Genomic DNA, 22,860 nt, shown 5'->3' with positions numbered 1-22,860 from the left:
ATAAACCTAATATGTAAAAATGTAGATTAGTAATACTGAAAAATTTAGCTCTAATAACTCTGATTGTTTAAAAAAGAATTGTTTGTGAGTGCCTTTTAACTTTGAGCTCTTTTAAGACAATGAGGTCTTTGCGTGGGGTTCAGGAACTCTTGAAATTGTATGAAACTTGTTTTGTGTATGTGCATATGTTATTTTCCTAAGGAAAGTGTTCTAGAACTTACAAGGATAGAGGACACTGATTGCTTTAATAGAATACCCTTCTCTCTGGTTTTTTTTTTCTTTCTTTCTTTCTTTTTTTTAAAGACAGGGTCTCGCTTCCATTACTCAGGCTGGAGGGCAGTGGCGCAGTCTCAGCTCACTGCAGCCTCTACCTCCCAGGCTCAAGCCATCCTCCCACCTTAGCCAACCAAGTAGCTGGGACCACAGGTGCACGCCACCATGCCTGGCTAATTTTTGTATTTTTTGTAGAGACAGGGTTTCACCATGTTGCCCAGGCTGGTCTCGATCTCCTGGGCTCAAGCGATCTGCCTGCGATCAGTCTCCCAAAGTGCTGGAATTACAGGTGTGAGCCACCAAGACAGCCCCTCTCAGTGTTCTTAAAGTTTGATTTTACATGATTTACAAAAATTCACTACTTCTCAGGAACACATCCATTCCGTGAGGTTAATTAATATTTTAACCACTTTGTGGTTTTAGGAGCATATGTTCCATAGCATGGATTTGAGTCTTACAAGCATTTGATTATCCTGCTTCCAGGGAACTGGCTAAAATAATAGCTCCCCTATAAACACTATCATTGTATCTCAGTCTAAACTTGATGTTCTGGGATTAGTCATCTTCGCATAAATTGAACAGGATGAAACATTTTTCAGGTTTCTAAATAAAATATAATGACAGGATTCCAGGTTCCATTAGTCTACAGAGTAGTGAAGCTAGAAAGAACAACAGAGATTATCTTGCTTAGCCTGCTGTTCTTTTTGCTTAACTAGTGGTGAGGAAATTCTGCCCATGGCTGGATCTCTTTAGTTTGCAGTTCTCTGTTGAAGCCCAAAGAAAAACGCCTACCTAGTGGGCTTCTTTCTCATTCAGAACAGAGCACCCTCAGATTTTAAGGATTTTTAGTCTAGATGAAGAGTCATGAAAGCAGTTTAATTAGTTAAATTAGACCTGAAAAGAAAATGATAACTTTGCAGATATAGCCAAGTGGATGGCAGGATACATCAGAATAGTTCACAGATTCTGCTTATAATTTGGTGGCTCTTGGATAGGCTCTTAGTTCTAATTCATTTTTAGGGTTCAGGTTTTTTTGTGTGTGATACGGCAAGAAAACATGGAACTAAACAGAGCGTAAGTTTTGGGGGGTTTTTTGGTTTTCTTTCTTTCTTTTTTTTTTTTTCCCTAGATGGAGTCTCGCTCTGTCACCCAGACTGAGTGCAGTGGCATGATCTTGGCTCACTGCAGTGCCACGATCTTGGCTCACTGCAACCTCCACCTCCCCGGGTTCAAGTGATTCTCCTGCCCCAGCCTCCCGAGTAGCTGAGATTACATGCATTCACCACCACGCCTAATTTTTTTTTTTTTTTATTTTTAATAGAGACAGGGTTTCACCATATTGGTGAGGCCAGTCTAGAACTCCTGACCTCAAATGATCCACCTGCCTCGGCCTCCCAAAGTGCTGGGATTACAGGTGTGAGCCACCACCCCTGGCCAGAACATAAGTTTTTTGTGAAGGTGGAAGTTGTGTCATATTCACACACATTGCTTGGCACATAGATGCTTGGTAAATGTCACAGAATTGAAAAGAACCTCTAGCACTTAAGTCTCTGCCTCTGCATCCCCCTTATCTTACCTGCCTATCTCCCTGTGTGCTTTTCTCCCCATTCCTTCCTCCCTCTTTCTCCTGTATTTCTTTGTTTCTTCTCCTTTGTCATTTTTTTCTTTGGACCCTTAAATGTTCATAATGTGAAACTGAAGTGTTTCTTTCATGATTATTTTAGTTATTGTATAAATTTATGTTGAGTATTCGTCTTTGATCAAATAGGCAAACTGAATACTTCTTGTTTCTTCTAAAGCAATACAACTACCTAAATTCCCAACCCCTAAAAAATTATAATAATAATAATAATAATTATAATTATTATTATTATTATTATTCAGACGGAGTCTTTCTCTGTCACCTAGGCTGGAGTGCAGTGGTGTGACCTCCACTCACTGCAACCTCCACCTTCCAGGTTCAAGCAATTTTCCTGCCTCAGCCTCCCAAGTAGGTGGGACTACAGGTGCACACCACCGTGCCTGGCTAATTTGTGTATTTTTAATAGAGATGGGGTTTCACCATGTTGGCCAGGCTGGTCTTGAACTCCTGACCTCAGGTGATCCACCTGCCTTGGCTTCCCAAAGTGCTAGGATTACAGGCATGAGCCACCATGCCCAGTCCCCCAAATTTTTATCTTTCTCATTAAAGGTGTAATTCATATACACCTGGACGTGGTGGCGCATGCCTGTAATGTCAGCACTTTGGAAGGCCAAGGCAGGTGAATCTCTTGAGCCCAGAGGTTCAAGACCAGCCTGGGCAACATGGCAAAACCCCAGCTCTGCAAAAATACAAAAGTTACCCATGGGTGGTGACACACGCTTGTGGTCCCAGCTACTTGGGAGACTGAGGCGGGGAGGAATGTTTGAATCCAGGAGATCGAGGCTGCAGTGAGCTGTGATTGTGTCACTTCACTCTAGCCTGGGCAACAGAGCAAGACCTGGTCTCAAAAATCCAAACAAACAAACCAAAATAAGAGTAACACATACTTATTAAAATATATGAGAAACTATGAAAATTGCAAACAAAATAAAATCATGCCACCAAGAGATCACCACTCTTAACATTTTGGCATATACCCATTAAAAAAAACTCTTCAGTTTCTTAACACACATATAGACAGATACTTTGCATAAGTGTTTATGTGTTCATGTGTATAGTAAAAACAAATGTTGGGTATTTATACTCTTGTAACCTGCTTTTTCTTTTGCTGTATTATGTCAGCAATATAATTTTAATGGCTATATAATATTTATTCTTGTAAATTTGCTATAATAGTAGCTATAATTTATTATGCACATGTATGTCAGGCATTATCTTAAGTGCTTTATCTCATTTAATTAATGTACCCTTTGGAACAATCCTATGAAGTGAAGGATTTGTTTTGTTGTTGTTTGTTTTGAGATGGAGTTTTGCTCTGTCGCCCAGGCTGGAGTGCAGTGGCGCGATCTCAGCTCACTGCAACCTCCGCCTCCCATGTTCAAGCAATTCTCCTGCCTCAGCCTCCTGAGTAGCTGGGATTATAGGCTCATGCTGCCATGCGCAGCTAATTTTTTTGTATTTTTAGTAGAGACGGGGGTTTCACTGTGTTGGCCAGGCTGGTCTCGAATTCCCAACCTCATGATCCGCTCGCCTTGGCCTCCCAAAGTGCTGGGATTATAAGCACGAGCCACTGTGCCTGGCCTTTTTTTTTTTTTTTTTTTTTTTAAGACAGAGTCTTACTCTGTTGCCCAGGCCTGGCCCGATCTCGGTTCACCACAACCTCTACCTCCCAGGTTCAAGTGATTCTCCTGCCTCAGCCCCCAAGTAGCTGGGATTATAGGCACGTGCCACCACGCCTAGCTATTTTTTTTAATTTTTAGTAATAACGGGGTTTCACCATGTTGGTCAGGCTGGTCTTGAACTCCTGACCTCAGGTGATCCACCCGCGTCAGCCTCCCAAACTGCTGGGATTACAGACATGAGCCCCACCCCTGAGCTTGGCCAGTGAAGGATATTTTCTCCACTTATTTAGCCAGTTCCCTGCTAGACATTTATGTTATTTCTGTTTCCAATTTTTCTACTGTTATAAATAGCCACAGGCCAGTGGCTCACACCTGTAATGTCAGCACTTTGGGAGGCCAAGGTGGGTAGATCACTTGAAGTCAGGAGTTTGAGACCAGCCTGGCCAACACAGCAAAACCCTGTCTCTACTAAAAATACAAAAAATTAGCCAAGTGTGGTGGCGCACACCTGTAATCCCAGCTACTCAAGAGGCTGAGGCAGGATAATCACTTGGGCCCGGGACAGGGAGGTTGCAGTGAACTGAGATCACGCCACTTTATTCCAGCCTGGGGACAGAGCAAAACTCCGTCTCAAAAAAATAAATAGCTACAATATTGTTTATCACAGTGTTATCACAGTCGTAATTATTTACTTAGGATAAATTTTTGGAAGTAGGATTATTATAGCAACGAGATACATACATTTTTAAGACTTAGTGTCATGTATTACAAAATGCCCTCCACATATACTCCCGCCAGCTGTACGAAAATGAAAATACTCATTTGCGGCCAGATGCACTGACTCACGCCTGTAATCCCAGCACTTTGGGAGGCTGAGGTGGGAGGATCACTTGAGCTCAGGAGTTCAAGACCAGCCTAGGCAATATAATGAGACCCCCCATCTCTATTAAAAAGAAAATTGAAAAAACCCAGAGGGAAAATACTTGTTTGCCCAGCCCTTTATAATTATAAATAAAATCCTTGCTGATTTGATAGGTGAGAAATGATTTCTTATATTAATTTGTATTTAATTACTAGGTAAGAGTGAACATTTTTATTTGCTTAATAGTTATCAATGTATTTTCTTTTCTGAATTGCTTGTGCCTTTTCTGTGTTCATCTTTCCATTAGTGTTTGACTTTTTTTATTTCATTAATGTTGAAATACTTACCTCTGGTTTGTCATCTGCCTTTTAATATTATTCAGAGTGTCCAAACTGGAAAAGCAGCTAGATGGTAAAGTTGGACAAACCTGGCTCTGCCAATCACTAGCAGAATTGTGTAACCTCTCTAGGCCTCTGGTTTCTTGATATTAAATAAGAATGACAGTAGTACCTGAAGGGTGCAGGAGAAATGTTGGTTTTAGAGAAGGATTACCTTTAGAGAAGGAAGCGGATACAGATAGGTCTCTAAGGCTGAATGAAACTACATTTAGAGACAGCAGTGTGTTTGGTTGGGATTAAGGACATTGTATGAACTGACAGTATTGGACTGTTTCTTTGCAGTTAAAGAGAAATGAGTCAGACCTTGTCTAGGAAGGCTGACCGGCCATCAGTCAGGGTTTACTAGGATGGTGTGGACATAGGGTGAGTTCAAAATAGAATACCTACTGACTCTCCTTATACCAGGCACAGTGCTATGTGCCTAGAGACACAAGGATGAATTAAGACCTGGTTTCTGCTCTTAAGGAGCTTATAATCTGCTGAATGGTAATGATGGTGTTGATGGTGATGATAGTAGCAGGTAAAATGCATTGAGTACTGTGTGCCAGATACTGTTGTAAACACTTTACCAGATACTGTTGTAAGCACTTTACTTGTGTTTTGTATCATAATAATCTATTAAGGAGATTATTATCTTTATTTTATTTATTTTGTTTGAAACAGAGTCTTGCTCTGTCACCTAGGCTGGAGTGCAGTGGCGTGATCTCAGCTCACTGCAACCTCCACCTCCTGGGTTCAAGCGATTCTCCATCTCAAAAAATAATAAGGTAAAATAAAATAAAATTTATGGTAATGGCAACTGATGAGATTAAAGTTATCACTTTAAAAGTGATACAAAGTAGAACTTGGTGAATTGACTGGATATCAGTACTATGAAAATAGTATTCAATCACCAAGTTTGAATGAACTTTTATTTATTTATTTGTTTGAATGAACTTGGTCGATTGATTGGATATCAGTAGTATCAAAGGGTAGCATAGAAGGGAAGAATCAAGGGTTAGTCCCAGATGTGAGGTATAAAACTATTTGTCAAGATAGAGAATAGTAGAGGGAAGAGCAGGTTTGATAGATAGGATAATGAATTTAATTTTGTACTTGTTTTGAGATATCTCTGGGGCATTCAAGTAAGCAGTCTGAAAAATGGGTTTAGACCGGGCGCAGTGACTCGCGCCTGTAATCCCAGTACTTTGGGAGGCTGAGGCGGGCAGATCACGAGGTCAGGAGATCGAGACCATCCTGGCTAACACGGTGAAACCTCGTCTCTACTAAAAATACAAAAAATTAGCTGGGCATGGTGGCGGGGCCTGTAGTCCCAGCTACTCGAGAGGCTGAGGCAGGAGAATGGTGTGAACCCAGGATGGGGAGCTTGCAGTGAGCCGAGATTGCACCATTACACCCCAGCCTGGGCAATAGAGCGAGACTCTGTCTCAAAAAAATAAAATTAAAAGAAAAATGGGTTTAAAATTCAAGAAAGATTTCGGTTAGATGTATGTATGTATGTGTGTGTGTGTGTATATATGTATGTGTGTGTGTGTGTATATATATATTCTGCCCAAAGATATTCACCCTAAGCAGACTGGAATGCTTGTGTTTATTGGACAGACCACATACAAAAGACAACTAGCCTAATTCTTGCTCTTTCCTATCTTCTCTGTAGGCTCTCTGTCTTCATTTATACTGTTTTTTCTTCAGACTCATTACATTGCTGTACAATTAGGTTAGCTTTATCTACATGTAAAAGTTCGGTCATATCTTTAGAAATATTAATATACATGCTTTTCCAGTTACCTTGATGAATTTAGCTGTAATTATATCTTCTTGCCACCCATTTACCAGCTCTTCCTTAAAGTGGAACATTGTACAGGTAGTTGATTTTAAATGTTACATTTGTATTTATCCTTGTTTCAACCTCATTGTAATCTTAACCTTGAAGTTTCAGAGAAACCTTAATATCAACCATTAAACACATTTAGGAGATGGGGCGTAATAAACAATGAGATTTAGAGGCGGATGGGATTGTGGATTAATGTCAAGTGAAGGTCTGGAACAACAAATGTGGACATTAAGAAGTGAATAAAAGATTACTAAGCAGTAAAAAAGACCAATTTTAATTTGAATCCAGGCATTTGTAGTAGGCTAGTTCTAGTAGTTTTTGGTCTTTCTGCGGCAAATCACTTATAGTATAGAAGACTACAAATGAGGGCCGGGCATGGTGGCTCACACCTGTAATCGCAGCACTTTGGGAGGCTAAGGTGGGTGGATCAATTGAAGTCAGGAGTTTGAGACCAGCCTGGCCAATGTGGTGAAACCTGTCTCTACTGAAAATACAAAAACTAGCCAGGTGTGGTGGTGCATGCCTGTAGTCCCAGCTGCTTAGGAGGCTGAGGCAGGAGAATTGCTTGAACCCGGAGGCGGAGGTTGCAGTGAGCCAAGATGATACCTCTGCACTCCAGCCTGGGTGACAGAGTGAGACCCTGTCTCAAAAAAAAAAAAACCAAAAAAACAGATAAGCGTAAAGAATAAAACATCACCCGTGATCTTATTACCTAGAGATAATCACTGGTAACATTTGTTGTATTTTTTCTTTTAATAGAGTTGGGGGTCTCACTATGTTGGTCAGGCTGGTCTTGAACTCCTGGCTCAAGCAATTTGCCCTGCCTCAGCCTCCCAAAGTGCTGGGATTACAAGTGTGAGCCACTGTGGCTGGCCTGTTGTATTTCTTTCCATGTATATATATTTTTAAAAGGTAGATAATACCATGCATGCTTTTCTTTTTTTTGAGATGGAGTCTTGCTCTGTCACCCAGGCTGGAGTGCAATGGCACAGTCTCGCTCACTGCAACCTCTGCCTCCCGGGTTCAAGTGATTCTCCTGCCTCAGCCTCCCCAGCACCTGGGACTACAGGTGCGTGCCACCACACCCGGCTAATTTTTGTATTTTTAGTAGAGATAGGGTTTCACCATGTTGGCCGAGCCTGTCTCGAACTCCTGACCTCAAATGATCCGCCTGCCTCTGCCTCCTAAAGTGCTGGGATTACAGGCATGAGCCACCACACCCGTCCTCATGCATGCATGCATTTTCATAACTTGCTTTTATTTAATAGACCATAGATAAACTTAATAGATTATACATTTTCATGTTAATAATTACATTTCTGGGCTGGGCGCATGGCTCACGCCTGTAATGCCAACACTTTGGGAGGCTGAGGCGGGTGGATCATAAGGTCAGGAGATCAAAGCCATCCTGGCTAACACGGTGAAACCCTGTCTCTGCTAAAAATACAAAAAATTAGCCGGGCATGGTGACAGGCGCCTGTAGTCCCAGCTACTCGGGAGGCTGAGGCAGCAGAATCGCTTGAACCCAGGAGGCGGAGGTTGCAGTGAGCCGAGATTGCGCCACTGCACTCCAGCCTGGGCGACAGAGTGAGTCTCCACCTCAAAAAAAAAAAAAGGAAAAAAGAAATACATTTCTGTACTTTATAACATTGTTGTTCTAAGATAGCATCTCTCTGTGGCTCAGGCTTGAGTGCGGTGGTGCAATCTCAGCTTACTGCAACCTCTGCCTCCCAGGCTCAAGTCATTCTCCCACCTCAGCCTCTTCAGTAGCTGGGACTGCAGGTGCACACCACCACACTTGGCTAATTGTTTGTATTTTTTTGTAAAAACAGAGTCTTACCATGTTGAGGCTGGTCTCGAACTCCTGGGTTGAAGCAATCCTCCTGCTTCAGCCTCCCAAAGTGCTGGGATTCCAGGTGTGAGCCACTTTACCTAGCCTGTAACATTGTTTTCAATGGTATTTTCCATCAAACAAATATACTATAATTGATTTGCTTAATTCTATTTAGCACAGAAGTAGAAGGGCTTTTGTTTGTTTTTTAATATATAGACAGGGTGCCACTGTGTTGCCCAGGCTGGTCTCGAACTCCTAGCCTCAAGTGATCCTCCTGCCTTGGCCTCCCAAAGTGCTGGGATTACAGGCTTGAGACACCACACCCTGCCAGAAGTTGAAGTTTTAAAGATGGTTGGAGGAAATTGATTAAAAAGAAGGAAAACAAACTGGGCTCAGAATTCATCCAGAAAGATGAATATGAGTCACAGTAAGGAGCCTAGCTATGGCAGTGATTGAAGAATGAAAAGTGTAAAGAGGGCCAGGCGGTAGCTCACACCTGTAATCCCAGCACTTTGGGAGGCTGAGGTGGGCAGATCACCTGAGGTCAGGAGTTTGAGACCAGTGTGGCCCATACGGTGAAACCTCATCTCTACTAAAAATACAAAAATTAGCTGGGTGTGGTGGCACGTGCCTGTAATCCCAGCTACTCCAGGGGCTGAGGCAGGAGAATCGCTTGAGCCCAGGAGACAGAGGCTGCAGTGAGCTGAGATCGTGCCACTCACTACACTTCAGCCTGGGTGACAGAGCAGGACTCCATCTCAAAAAAAAGTGTAAAGACGAGAAATATGATAGGTTTCAAATAATACTGATAGATATGGAGAAAATTGACTCTTCAATCTCTCAGGAAAATGAGGAAAATTCTGGCTTCCATGGAAGAGGCCATAGAGGATGTCAGTTTTCTATTATAATGAAAAGCTGGAGACAAGAAATTTGTACTATGAGTAAAGAGGTGTTTTCTCCTAGGAATATAAGAAGGGGCCTGGGGAGGGGTGGGAAAAAAGGAGTCCCAAAGTAGATGAGAAAGTAAGAAAATACATCCTTTCATGCATGCAGAAATGCAAATTGAGTGGTTTGTGAAATACTGTGGTTTATATGTCAAAAACATAAACTCTAGAACCAGGCTGCAGATTTTAAATCCTAACTCTCCATTAGCATATAAACTTGAGCAAGTTTATTAATTCCCTTATGAGTAAAATAAGGGGTAATAGTGTACCTGCCTCATACAGTCACTGTGAGGATCACCAAGGTTAATAGATGTAAAGCAGTTAGCAGTGCCTGATACACAGTAAGACCGAATACACATGAGTAGAATAAACACACCTGTTGGGAGAAGAGGGAGCAGCAATGGAAGTGACAGCAACACTCTTACAGGAGTTAATGTAAAGAGACGAGCTATAGATATGGAGGACTGATGCAGGAATTGATCAGTACAAGCGTGTGGTTCACCGAAGTGCATGTACAGAAGTACTCCCCGCCTCACCTCAGCATCCCATATAAAATGATTGATGGACATACAGAATCAAAAAGCATTTTATTTTCTACAGCCTGGGTAGAGAAGCAGACAGACACAGAATGGAACTAAGCAGTAAGTTCAAAAGCAAGTTAGGGAAGCTTAAAAATTAAGCCCTCAGAACCCAAACCTAATTTCCTTTCTAAATGCCCTAAGAACTCTGGGATTCTGTCTCCTTTTTTGACTCATTGGCCCAGTGGTCCTCAACTAGGAGCAATAACCCCCAACACCCTCCCTACACCCACAGACATTTGGAAATGGCATAGGGGCATTTTTTTTGTCGAAATCTCTTGTGCGTATTCAGTAGGCTGGCATCAGGAATGCTGAATGCCAGATAGTCCCACATAATGAGGAATTGTCTGCAGAAATGCTGGTAGCACTCTCATTGTGAAACACTGTGGTGTGAAATTCATATTGTAGGTTTGTCAAGCCAGTATTTTCTAAATTCAGTGCCAAAAAGCAAGCTGTATGCTAAGGATTCTGTAAGAATAGACAGGAAGAGACTTCTTTGTTCCACAGGACATTTTCAGAAAATTCTTACTTTTGTTTGGAATATCAGAAATTGCTTACAGGACAGGGCCTTAGCTCATGCCTGTAATCTCAGCACTTTGGGAGTCTGAGGCGGGAGGATCACTTGAGCCCATGGGTTCGAGACCAGCCTGGGCAAAATTCGGAGACCCTGCCTCTACAGAAAAAAAAAAGATAGCCAGATGTGGTAGCTGGCACCTGTAGTAGGCCCAGTTACTTGGGAGGCTGAGCTGGGAGGATTGCTTGAGCCCAGGAGGTTGAAACTGCAGTGAGCTGTGATCACACCACTATACCCCAGCCTGGGTGACAGAGCAAGATCCTCTTTAAAAAAGAAATTGCAAGGCCAGGCACAGTGGCTCACGCCTGTAATCCCTGCACTTTGGGAGGCCGAGGCAGGCGGATCACAAGGTCAGGAGATCAAGACCATCCTGGTTAACACGGTGAAACCCTGTCTCTACTAAAAATACAAAAGATTAGCCGGGCATGGTGGTGGGTGCCTGTAGTCCCAGCTATTTGGGAGGCTGAGGCAGGAGAATGGTATGAACCCAGGAGGCACAGCTTGCAGTAAGCCAAGATCGCGCCACTGCAATCCAGCGTGGGCGACAGAGCGAGACTCCATCTCAAAAAAAAAAAAGAAGAGAAAAAGGAAAAAGAAATTGCAGCTGGGCACAGTGGCTCACGCCTGTAATCCCAGCACTTTGAGTGGCCGAGGTGGGTGGATCACCTGAAGTCAGGAGTTTGAGACCAGCCTGGCCAACATGGTGAAACCCCGTTTCTACTAAAAATACAAAAATTAGCCAGCATGGTGGTGCACGCCTGTAGTCCCAGCTACTCGGGAGGCTGAGACAAGAGAATCATTTGAACCCAGGAGGTGGAGGTTGCAGTGAGCCGAGATCGCACCGTTGCACTATAGCCTGTGTGACAAGAGCAAAACTCTGTCTCAAAAAACCAAAAAATAAATAAATAAATAAATTGCTTACAGATTAACTTGCCTAAATTTAAAGGCAAAGAGTCATCTAGGATGTTTCCTTGAGCACAGAAAGCCATTTGAACTGTTCTTTATGTAGGATGTAGAGGATCACTAATGTAGATGCCTTCTCCCCCATCTTTATCTTCTTCTTTTAGCTAAGCCCAGATGGTAGGGTGTATGTAAGTTTTAGTTGTATCTACTCTGATCTGTTAAGTCCAAATTTGAGAGGATTTTTAAATGACTCTAGAATACAGTCTCATAGGCCAGGTGCAGTGGCTCACACCTGTAATCCCAGCACTTTGGGAGGCCCAGATAGGAGGATCACTTGAGGCCAGGAGTTCGAGACCAGCCTGATCAACATAGTGAGACTCCATTTCTATTAAAAAAAAAAAAAGAAAGGAAGAAAAGAAATAGCATGAGCACACAATTACCACCTAATATGTTAATAATTTTTATGTCTGTGTTCATCTCAGGAGAGAAACCCTTTATCTGTGAAATCTGTGGCAAAAGCTTCACCAGCCGCCCCAACATGAAGAGACACCGCAGAACTCACACAGGCGAGAAGCCCTATCCATGTGATGTGTGTGGCCAGCGGTTCCGCTTCTCGAATATGCTTAAGGCCCACAAGGAGAAGTGCTTTCGGGTGACCAGCCCCGTGAATGTGCCACCTGCTGTCCAGATCCCACTTACAACTTCCCCAGCCACCCCAGTTCCTTCTGTGGTGAACACACCCACAACCCCAACCCCTCCAATCAATATGAATCCTGTAAGCACTCTTCCCCCTCGGCCCATCCCCCACCCCTTCTCACACCTGCACATCCACCCACACCCTCACCACCCGCACCACCTTCCCATCCCTCCAGTCCCTCACCTCCCCCCACCTCCAGCTCTCTTTAAGAGTGAGCCTTTAAATCATAGAGGCCAGGGTGATGACAACTTTCTGCGGCACCTGGCAGAGAAGAACAGTTCAGCACAGCATCATTAACATCCGTCTCCTTAGTGTGTTCTCCAGGAGACATGTCCCCATGTGTGAGCATGCACAGAGGGAGTCAGTGCGCATTTCCTTAGTTCTCAGACTCTCCTCCGCCTCTACCAAGAGCTTCGCCAGTGTCACTGAATCAACAGATCCAAGGGAATGAACAAGAAGACTACCTTGAGCTCACAGAGGGACTGTCATCTAAACCAAGGGAACCACTGAACTAAAGCCCAATTTGCTTGCATTTTCTGATGACTTTTATAAGTTTCAAATACTCAGACTTGTGGAATTTTATAATTTCATATCAGCTGATGAGGTATGCTTGCTTTTATATCCCGGACTTCTCCTCAAAGAGGGGATAGGCCTGGTTTCCTTTGTACTAATCGGGAAGGCTGTGAGATTAATCCAGAGCATTAATTGTATCACTGTGTATGGTAAGGAATTCTTTTCAGCTTTTGGTGCCAGCTACAGAGTTGAGCTGGCCATGATTCACAGTATATCAAGCATTATAGAGAAAGACAAATTTTCTTCGTGTAGCTCTCCTAACGCACTCTTTATTTTACTACAGAAATTATTTTAGAGTTTTTGTATAGACTTCTTTAGTAGTCTGTTTCTAAAATGAAATGTATTTCAATAAGCGGTGTAATTTTTTCAGTGTAGCTGAACCTATGTTGTAAAATAGAAAAAAAATTTTATAATCATCAAAATGTGATTCTTAAAGATGCATATAACTTCTATAATTCAAAGTTATTCTTACATCCGTACAACTCAAAAGGTGCTTCAGAGACTCGATGTATCTGAGAGGGTCTCCACACCAGGTTACTGCAAAAACGAGGCTTTGCTTTCAGGATTTGGCATAAATACTTGGTAGTTTTGACATCTCTGCGTAACACTCAGAGAGGCTCCCTAATGTGCTCCTGTCCTCCGTGTTCTACTTGGCTTCGTTAGTGCATTACATGAAATGATTTGCAGGGGATGGGGCCTTTTCCAGGGAAGTCACCTAAAGCTTCCATGTTTTGAACATTTGAATAAGGCTGTTTGCTGACAGGAGGAGGAAGTAGTGGAGATCATTTAATCTCAGTCACGTCTGTTTCTCACTTCCCTTAGGAACTGTGTTCATGTTTAGCTTTTATGGAATGACAAGTTGAAATCTCTCATTTTGAGGTTACCTTATTTTTCTAGAATTGTTATAAGAAGCTAAAATAGTAAACTTAAAATCATAAACATGATGTTGCTGATAGTGGCTGAGAAATTCAGATGAGAAGGCAAATTGGTTATGAATTTTGAAATATCGATTATATGTGAAATATGGATATGTTCATAACCTTGAGCTATTTTAACACAGTAAATAGTAGTGAGGGAAAACTCCTAAGTTTTACTGCCCTGTCCTCTGCAAATTATGTAATACCAGTATTCTTAGGTGATAAAGAGAGCAGCACCTCTAATACCTTTAGGCAGATTACTTTTTCAAGTTTGGGGAACTTCAAAAGAATGTAATCAACCAGGAGCTTATTATAGGAAAGGCTGAACAGAAGGGCTAGTGTATTGATTACACTTAACTGATCAAATTTATCCAGACTCATTATAATTTAAAATTTTGTATTTCTTTATCTCAGATAACTGAGTTCCCAGGCTAAATCACTTACCTCCCACCCCCTCTCCAATTTTTTTTTTTTTTTTTAAGACAAAGTCTTGCTATGTTGCCCAGGCTAGAGTGCAGTGGCTATTTACAGGTGCAACTATAGCACACTACAGCCTCCAACTCTTGGGCTCAAGCAATCCTGCCTCAGCTAACCAAGTAGCTGGGACTACTGGCACACACTACCATGCCCAGTCCATTTTTAAATCTTGAAATTTCTTCATTTTTCTTTCTTCAGGTTCTTAAAATCATTGCCTGAATCAGAATGCTGGCTTTTTTTTTATTTTCAATGTTAAATGTGCAGATATGCTTTGAGCACTTTCCTAGCTAATGAGCTCTGTGGTAGGAAAAAATAGAACTCTTTCAACTGAGATTAAGTCTGTATTTTTTAAACATCGCACTCTCTATTAGCTTTTTGGTTTAATGTTTCTAAATTTTCTCCTTCTGATTTTGCCTGTCTTGTATAATGAGCATAGGAAACTTTTGGAATGAGGCAGAAAAGTATCTCAAGATATACTTTTCTTCCTGGTTTTGGATGTAAGTTTTAAAAATGGTATTTTTAATATTTGTACACATTCTTTGAGCACCCAGGTATCCAAGCCAATGAGGAAAGTTAATTCCTTGCATTTGACGGTTATATCTTTAGTGGTTGTCTCCCCTCCCTCCACAGTCTCCTTGGCATTCCATGACAAGTTTGTCAACCTACACTTTTATATAGACATATCATTATTTCATGGTCAAGCCTGTAGTATTAAAATGATTTTTTTTAAAGATGTAAATTGTGCTTAATTGGTTATATTGTGTGTTTTTTTTTTTTTTTGAGGCAGAGTCTTGCTCTCTTGCCCGGGCTGGAGTGCAGTGATGCGATCTTGGCTCACTGCAACCCCCGCCTCCCGGGTTCAAGTGATTCTCCTGCCTCAGCCTCCCGAGTAGCTGGGATTACAGGCATGTGCCACCATGCCCGGCTCAGTTTTGTATTTTTAGTAGAGACGGGGTTTCACCATATTGGCCAGGCTGGTCTTGAATGCCTGACCTTGTGATCCGCCCACCTCAACCTCCCAAAGTGCTGGGATTACAGGCGTGAGCCACCATGCCCGACCGCCTTATTTTGTTCTAAATAAATTTACAGTATTGGGCAGCAATTCTGAATTCTAGACTTGAGACTACAGAATCAACCATTTCATGAGGTTGTACTATAACTATACACTGGAATATTCAGGTAGTCATCTTTGATTTTTCATTCAAGTAAATATAGCCATAAGAAAATATCTGCTATACAGGAAAACCAGTATTAAGCAAATAATCACCACCATCCTTAACAGAAGAAAAAAAAAAAAAAAAAAGATTATTTTGAAAAATTAGCATTGTCATATAGTACAATTCTTAGTGAAATATATTGTGGAACAATTTAGAAACTTCCTTTTTTTCCCCTAGATTAAGGATACTTTCCTTGACTTGAGATTTGTGGTCTTCAGGAAAACTGCTCCGAATATAATGACTCCTCATCAGTATCATATTGCATATGAATAATGAAATGCATTAAGAATATTCACAACATTAATGCTTCTGAATATAAGAACTGCAGGATTAAGCCTTAAACATATATGTGCAACACGTTTAACATACTTAAGACTCAAACTCAGGGTTGAAAATTTGGTTGGGGTCCTCTTTGTAAGATAAAAGTTGCATTATGTGGTATGTTCTCTTCCATATATGCTACAGCACCCCATGAATTCTTCAAGACTTTTTATCTACTTGTTATCTGTTTATGAAAAAAATAATTATGGAGAAGTTTGAGTTCTCAGCCCTTATCTGTGCATGTCTGTTAAAGACAACAAAGGCCGCATTTAAGCATTATGTAGATAACAAATTGAGGCTGTCTCTCATTACTTAGTTTTACTGTCTTCAAAGGCTTGTATCATTGCTGGGGTTAAGACTTATTTGAGGATGAGTTGGCATTGTATTTTGTGTGTGTGGGTTGGTTGGTTTGTGTGTGTTTCATTTTTATTTTTCTGCTTTCTCTCATAAGATTTATCAGTAAAATATAAACTCTTCCTTAGCCTTAATAAAGGCTGCTGCTTTCTCAAATTGAGTCAGGTAGGCTCATTCTGAGTTAGATTTTTAAATCTGAATGAAGAAAAGACAACAATTTAAAGACATGTGGCTTCATTTCCACATGTATTTGTGACTGGATTCTTCTTTTTAGCAAGCAGGGGAGATCTCCACAAAAAAACTTTACTGCAGTTCAAAGAAGCCTGTGCAAATCAGTTACCTGTACTTTCATAGTCTACCATTTATATTAACTGTTCTAGATTAATGACTGAGCGTGGACATTACCATAATTATACCATTTTTTTAAAACCACATTGGTTCGAAGTATCCTTTTCTAGTGGTTAGAACTTTCCCTGTAATTTGATTATCCCTCATATACTAACCGAAAGCAAAATGCTCTGATGAGATGCTTATAAACTATGGATTTTTTAATTCTTGAAATTTTTTTTCAGTTTTTATGTTTGTTGAATAGATATGTATGTTTAGTTTCATTATTATTTCACTGGAAGTTTTAAATTTTGAGAAGATGAAGCAGAAATAGAAATCCATTGCAGATATATGTATATTTACACCATCTTGCAGATTTCGGTTAGTAAAACACACAATGATAGGTCAGTTTTAATGTTTAAAAAAAAAAGAAGAAAACTAAAGTTAGAGAAACCTTTCTGTTTGAGCTACTGTATAGAAAAGACAACTTTTATTGCATTGCTGGTCCACGTGATAAATATTTAAATGCTGTTCTAGACTGTATGAGAAGTATTTAATGAAAAAAGGGATACATTACATTTAAGAATTGTATCAGCTAATTACTGTTTTTAAAAAATCAACTCATTTGGAATTCTTCAGACTATAAAATTGAGCAAGTAAAGTTTGGGTTTTAATTTTCCTTTGCCTGAACCAAGATAGGAAATTTCTCAAAAGAATTTTTTTTTTTTTTTTTTAAGGAATGAAAGGTCATAAGCCATTAGAAATAGTGGCATTATTATGCAATAACAACACCCTAGCTAACCTGCTTTTGTCATCTGTAGCACTTACAATAAAGAATGATGACCTTCCAACCCTGGACACTACCTCGATAAAGCAAACCAGAGATCCTCTCTACACTTTCTATGGAAGCCATAAAAGTTGCCATCAATATATCCACTTTCATAGTTCTATACTTTTATACTTTCTAGACTTTTTTATAGATTTTATGATCACATCTTTTTGTCTTAGAGGATAGGTTTTGCAAGATTCAAAGGAAAATCAAACTCCTTGGTCGTTCCAGCTTTGAAGCTTTTGCTTCAGTAAATTTGTTTAAAGAACCAGATCACATACCATTTATGAAATTCTTTATTTAAGTCAGAACTACTTTGCAGACATGCATATTTGGAAAACAAACTCTTTCTTGTTCTCTAGATAGAATCTGTATTGTTGTAAGAAACTACTTACAAGGTGGCTTTCTTTCTGCTTTGTTACTCTATGTATTACTCAATAATATATGTATGGTCACATGTTCCTGGAGTTGTTTTGTTTCTTTATGACAGATACATGAGTATGCACCTCTCTCTAATCCTCTGATGTCACTGCAGCTTCAGTCTCTCTCACTCTGTTTTTGAGTGCCTTCAAAATGCCAGCATCCTGGAACATTCTTTTCCTGATCTAAATCCTACCTCTGACTATTTCATTATCCATGAATATTGGAATTCACCCATATTCCAGTGGGCTTAACTCTACAAACTAGCTAAAACCTTGGACAAGAATTTTGACTGAATTTCTGTTTTGTTCCTCCATGTCATTTTTAGGTTACATGTTTAACTTTTATTTATATCTTATTCACATATTACATCTCCCTGTTGAAAGATTTTATCCTTATTTGACTCTTCACCTTCTTTACTTTCACCAGAAATTCGACGTTCCTTTAAAATTAAAGGTCATTGAATATGTCTTTTGAACACCTTTTTCTCAACTGAAGTCTTCCTGAATGCCTCCCCTTTCTGATGAAGGGATCCTGAGTGCTGCTGTTGCTCTGCCCTGCTCCCATGTGCCCACTCTTTTCCATACACATTTTGCGAGACTATACTCTTTTAGTCAAATGTATTTAAAATTGCTCTCTGGGTTTCTGCTTTCTCATGGCCCTGTCCCTCAGAAACTTCTGTTTATTTTTTCTAGCTGTTTTCATCTAATTGGTTTAAAACGTATGATGGAGCCATAATATATGAAGGATGTAATGAAAAGGAGGTTGCAGTGTTTTCCATGTAATATGATCGAGCACCTCCGTGATCAAACATTTAGCAATTGACTAGTCCGTCACAGCCAGAGCGGAAGTTTGTGCTGTGTACAGTTCTTTTTACTCCCTTCCAGTTCTCCTCCAAAACTGGAGAAAAAGAAAAAAAAATGAACTCTTTCAAATGAGATTTGATTGCATTTTTTAGGTGAATGAAAGCTTGGAGTTGAGTGTTTGGGCCTTAGCATTTTTCCTTTCTAACTTAAAATCTCATGTCCTTTTCCTTAAAGTTAATAGTACTCAGGTTTTTAAGACTAACTGATAACCACACGAGGTGGGTGTCTAAGAAGGCAGCTGTTAATACATTCTCCATCTTTCCTGTCTGGCAACAGACACTATATTATTGGTGAGATAGTGCAAAATTGTGAGAATTGGTTATGTTTGATGATGAATAAATTCAAGATTTTTGAAGGCTTCACTGCTATTTGGGATGGGAAGATGAGTTTACAAAATGAAAAAGGTTTTATGTTACAGAAATCAGTAACAAGGATTTTTTATTGTGTTAAATACCTTTCACTTCATTTGCCGTGATGTTTCTTCCTCATTATTGATCTAGAAGTTTGCCTCTTGGATAGTAACTAGCTACTTACAGTATCTACTTTAAAATTTGTGGCTTTTCTCTTCAGAGTCCCAGGCCATAAAACAATGGAGACCTGTACTTGCTTGTCATTTGGAGGAACCATGTCTTTGAGACAGCCTGCTGTCTTGTATGTCTTCAGTAGGAAACTTCTGATACACGCATCCAAGGGAATTCCTGCCCCTGAGCGTGTTCCCATAGCTTTCCAAGTCGCAGGTTACTTTCACACTACGTCAGCTTCTCTGGTGAGATCAGGGATGTTACATATTACTTGAAAATGATTTCATAGGAAGTGAGGATGGGCCAAGAAAGGGGGTGGAAGCTGAATTTTGCTTAACTTCAGAAGGAAATCTGATACTTGCCTTGGCTAGTTCTGATCAACTGAAGAGCCTGTGTCTGTACTGGATGTGCCAGAGAATCACGTTGTTTCTGGAATATCCAGCTCCTCTGAATGAACACAGCTTCCTCCCTACCTGTCTTTTACAGGTGAAAAGGGACCGTCTGATGAGCATGATAGACTTTAACTCACATCCTGTACAGGACTCAAGACTGTTTCATTGCATTTGAAAGTTGGTGGGAAGTATTTTATTCTGCTAGAACTTCTAACCCTCCTAGAAATATCTTTTCATGCTCTATTAATTCATTAGGTTAAAAAGAAACAGTGTGACATAATTTTTGTGTTTACTTCTTAAGTTGTCTCCCCAAGGGCATATATGTAGCCTCTGAAAATAGGATGATTTCTTCTCAATCTTCCATAAATTTGAATATGTATTTTATTCATTTCTTGACATGGGCTGTGACTGTTTTCCATCAGCAGTTCTGGCTTTGTCCACAAGGGAGCAATAAAGTACTTTAGCTTTATTCTCAACCTGCTAAAGAAAGATTCCACTTTTAAATCTCTTCTGGAATAGCCTCTTGGCTCGAAGCTTATTCATATATTTTGATTATTTAAGAAGTGTTCCCTTATTACAAAGTCCAGTCGTCGTTCATCCCTCATGATGCAAGCAATGATTGACGTGTGGGTCTGGAGTCCTTGTGGGTCAGGCATCTTAGTTAATTCGACTTTTTACATGTTGATGACCTCCAGATTGAAAGCCAGGACCTTCCCATGGGGGCGCCTTTGTGTGCTGAAGGCAGAGCAGGCAGGCTTCCCCGCTCCTATCTCCTTCACAGGCCACCACCATCACATCTATAGAAGGAGGAACAAGAGCACTGGGAGAACTCTGGAGTATGAGTAAGGAAATGCTTCTCACCTTCTCTGCTCCAAAGGGATATCTGTTACATCAGGGAACAAGTCCTCTAGGTCAGACCCTTCTTCCTGACCAGTGCAACAGGCACTCCAGGTTAGAAACTGTGCGCTCCCCCTCTGTCAGTTACTTTGTCTAAGGGCTTCTAACCATGATCGTCAGCTCTCTGACCATGAGTTCTGTTGGTGCTTATTGCAGCAGCATCTTCACAACAAACAGGTCAGTAATCAACCTGGGAAGGGAAAAGACCAGACAGTAAATATTACCCCAGTAGAGCTGGGAGGCATTTACACCTGGAATGGCCTTCTTAACTGATTTCTGCCTGGTCCCCTCACCCCCAGCCAAGTCTGAACCTAAGCAATATCAGGCACAGAGGGTGGTGTCTACTTGTAACTCCAACACTTGACAAAAAACAAAACTGAAGCTGTGATTGGTTTAGGCAGCAAGTGGCCAGGTGCAACTTGTTTGTTTTTATTTTTGTTTTCCCCAACAGTACTGAGATCACTTGCACTTTTCCTCATTTCTTAAGAAAAGAAAATCCAGTTTGCTTGCCATGACTTGTTTAGCGTTAGGTTTACAAAGCTTGTTGTTGAATGTTGAATATTTGTCCAAAGGAGTTTGACAAAATAGAAGCTGCTTGGTCCCTGTTCTGCCTGCTAGGTCATAAGGATGAAGGCCATGTGGCTGGGGTACTTATGTCAAGTCCAGAATGGGGCAGTGTCCCTCTCCTACCTCTGCGGAGATGCAATTGAAGGTCAAGTAGACTCAGTGTAGGGCAGGCAGCTGTCATGCTGCAAAGAAGTTTAGAGGAGTCTTTGGGTTGGGGAGGTGACAGGTAGGTAGGACAGGACCTCTTAAGATGGGAAAGATACTGGGGAGAGGAGGGCTGCTTGGCCCCAGGGAACTGCAGTGAGGTGGAACTGAGCTCCGCTCCTGAATCTCCAAACGAGCCCATGCTGCCCAGCTTCCCTGAGTCGTTTTTTCCAGCATCCTGTCAGATCCCTCAGTGTACTGATTTCCCCCTCGTGTTAACTATATCAATATTATTTTTTTAGCAATTGAAATGCACTTTTTTATTTCAACTCAATCATGATTTTAAGTATAAAAAATTTATAGATTGTTAAAAACTACTTTTTTGTGTATTTTTAACCACTCAATGTAGCATTGTATATTTTTTTCTTGTGAGACTCTGGTACAGGTGTGCCGCCTAATGAATTTTCTGAGATGCTGGGCCTTTGGATGTGTACGGTAACCAACTTAATGCTAATGTTCAAAGTAAAAAAAAAAAAAAAAGCAGCCATATCCCCTTTGTGTCTTTCTTCATTTCTTCCATACCCTCAGGTGACAACATTTTGAGGTCCCCATTGCTAACAAATTGCCCTTTTTGAGAAAATGAACAATCCTGCAGTCCTCTTCTGCTGTTACTTGTTTACTTGTTGTTTCTAGTGATGGTGGTAATAGGCTGACCTACCCCAAACCCTGCCTGATCTCTTCATGAATAACATGTTTTCAAGGCTGTTAACCAAAGGCAGAGTGATTAGTTCTCTGTCTGCAGCGCTGTTTGGTTTCAGTAACACTAGTGTGTGCAGCCGAGCAATAATCTGAAAGTATCCTTGAGAATAGTGTTTGGACAAAGGATCAGGATTGGGTTCTGAACCAGTTTGAAGAAAAATCAACACAGATTGAAACAGCTTACAAAGTACAGTCAGTGGAAAGCAATCATTATAAAATATGGTACTTGGGATGAGGCAGCTTTCCCTGCCTCTATGCCCGTCATTCAGTCAGTCATTCATTCATTTATTCCACGAATGTTTATTAGATGCCTAATACATGCTGGGCATTGATCTGGCCACTGGGGATTCAGCAATGAGCAAGACAGGCTCTACTCTCACAGACCCTGCTTTCCAGTGGAGAAACCCTGACAATAAACAAATGATGATCTTATATAATGTCAGGTGGTGTGGGCCCTTGTACTGTGAAGCTTGCCCTCAGAGCTGTGACTGCAGTCAGCTGGAAGATCGACTAGCTTCTGTCATCATAAGCCTCCCCGGTCCATGAGCCACCCGATTTTGTTCCTTCTAAGGATTCCATTGAGGGAGTTGAGTGTATAGGAAGGAAATCTTATTGTTCAAGTTTTCCTTTGAAACCTCTTAGAATGGAATAAAACTGCCCAAATCATAGAATTACCATTCTTTATCATCTTGTATCTCTAACTTGATGTAGATGTTAACACAGTTTCTTCATAGATACAGGGTAGGTAATCACTCCCACCTGAGTATATAAGTGCTTTCAAACTTTCACCATGACCCCATAGCAAGAAATATTTTTACCACTACTTTGCTATTCAATACACATATATAGATGAGCTTACTTATATAAGTGAATAAAAGGTTCAAGAAAAATATATGTGCTGCACTTTGATTTTTTCTTTTCTATTTTTTTTTTTTTTTTTTTTTTTTTGAGATGGAGTCTCTCTCTGTTGCCCAAGCTGGACGGTAGTGGTGTGATCTCAGCTCACTGCAACCTCCGCCTCCCAGGTTCAAGCGATTCTCCTGCCTCAGATGGGGTTTCACCATGTTTGCCAGGATGGTCTCCATCTCGACCTCGTGATCCGCCTGCCTTGGCCTCCC

At 40.8% G+C, this 22,860-nt stretch overlaps 1 protein-coding gene across 1 annotated transcript in view; it reads left to right on the top strand.

The window, feature by feature from the left end:
- ZNF652 (zinc finger protein 652) overlaps nucleotides 1-20,833 on the top strand; it is a 71,392-nt gene extending 50,559 nt beyond the window's left edge. Inside the window, exon 6 of the mRNA XM_008013059.3 lies at nucleotides 11,947-20,833. Within this exon, the coding sequence (XP_008011250.1) occupies nucleotides 11,947-12,458 (512 nt within the window). The 3' untranslated portion in view covers nucleotides 12,459-20,833. The remainder of the gene's footprint in view (nucleotides 1-11,946) is intronic.
- Nucleotides 20,834-22,860: the final 2,027 nt, after the last annotated feature.

The sequence above is a fragment of the Chlorocebus sabaeus genome, chromosome 16 (assembly GCF_047675955.1).
Source record: "Chlorocebus sabaeus isolate Y175 chromosome 16, mChlSab1.0.hap1, whole genome shotgun sequence".
In the NCBI taxonomy this organism is placed as follows: domain Eukaryota; kingdom Metazoa; phylum Chordata; class Mammalia; order Primates; family Cercopithecidae; genus Chlorocebus; species Chlorocebus sabaeus.
This window is presented reverse-complemented; position numbering and strand designations above follow the sequence as displayed.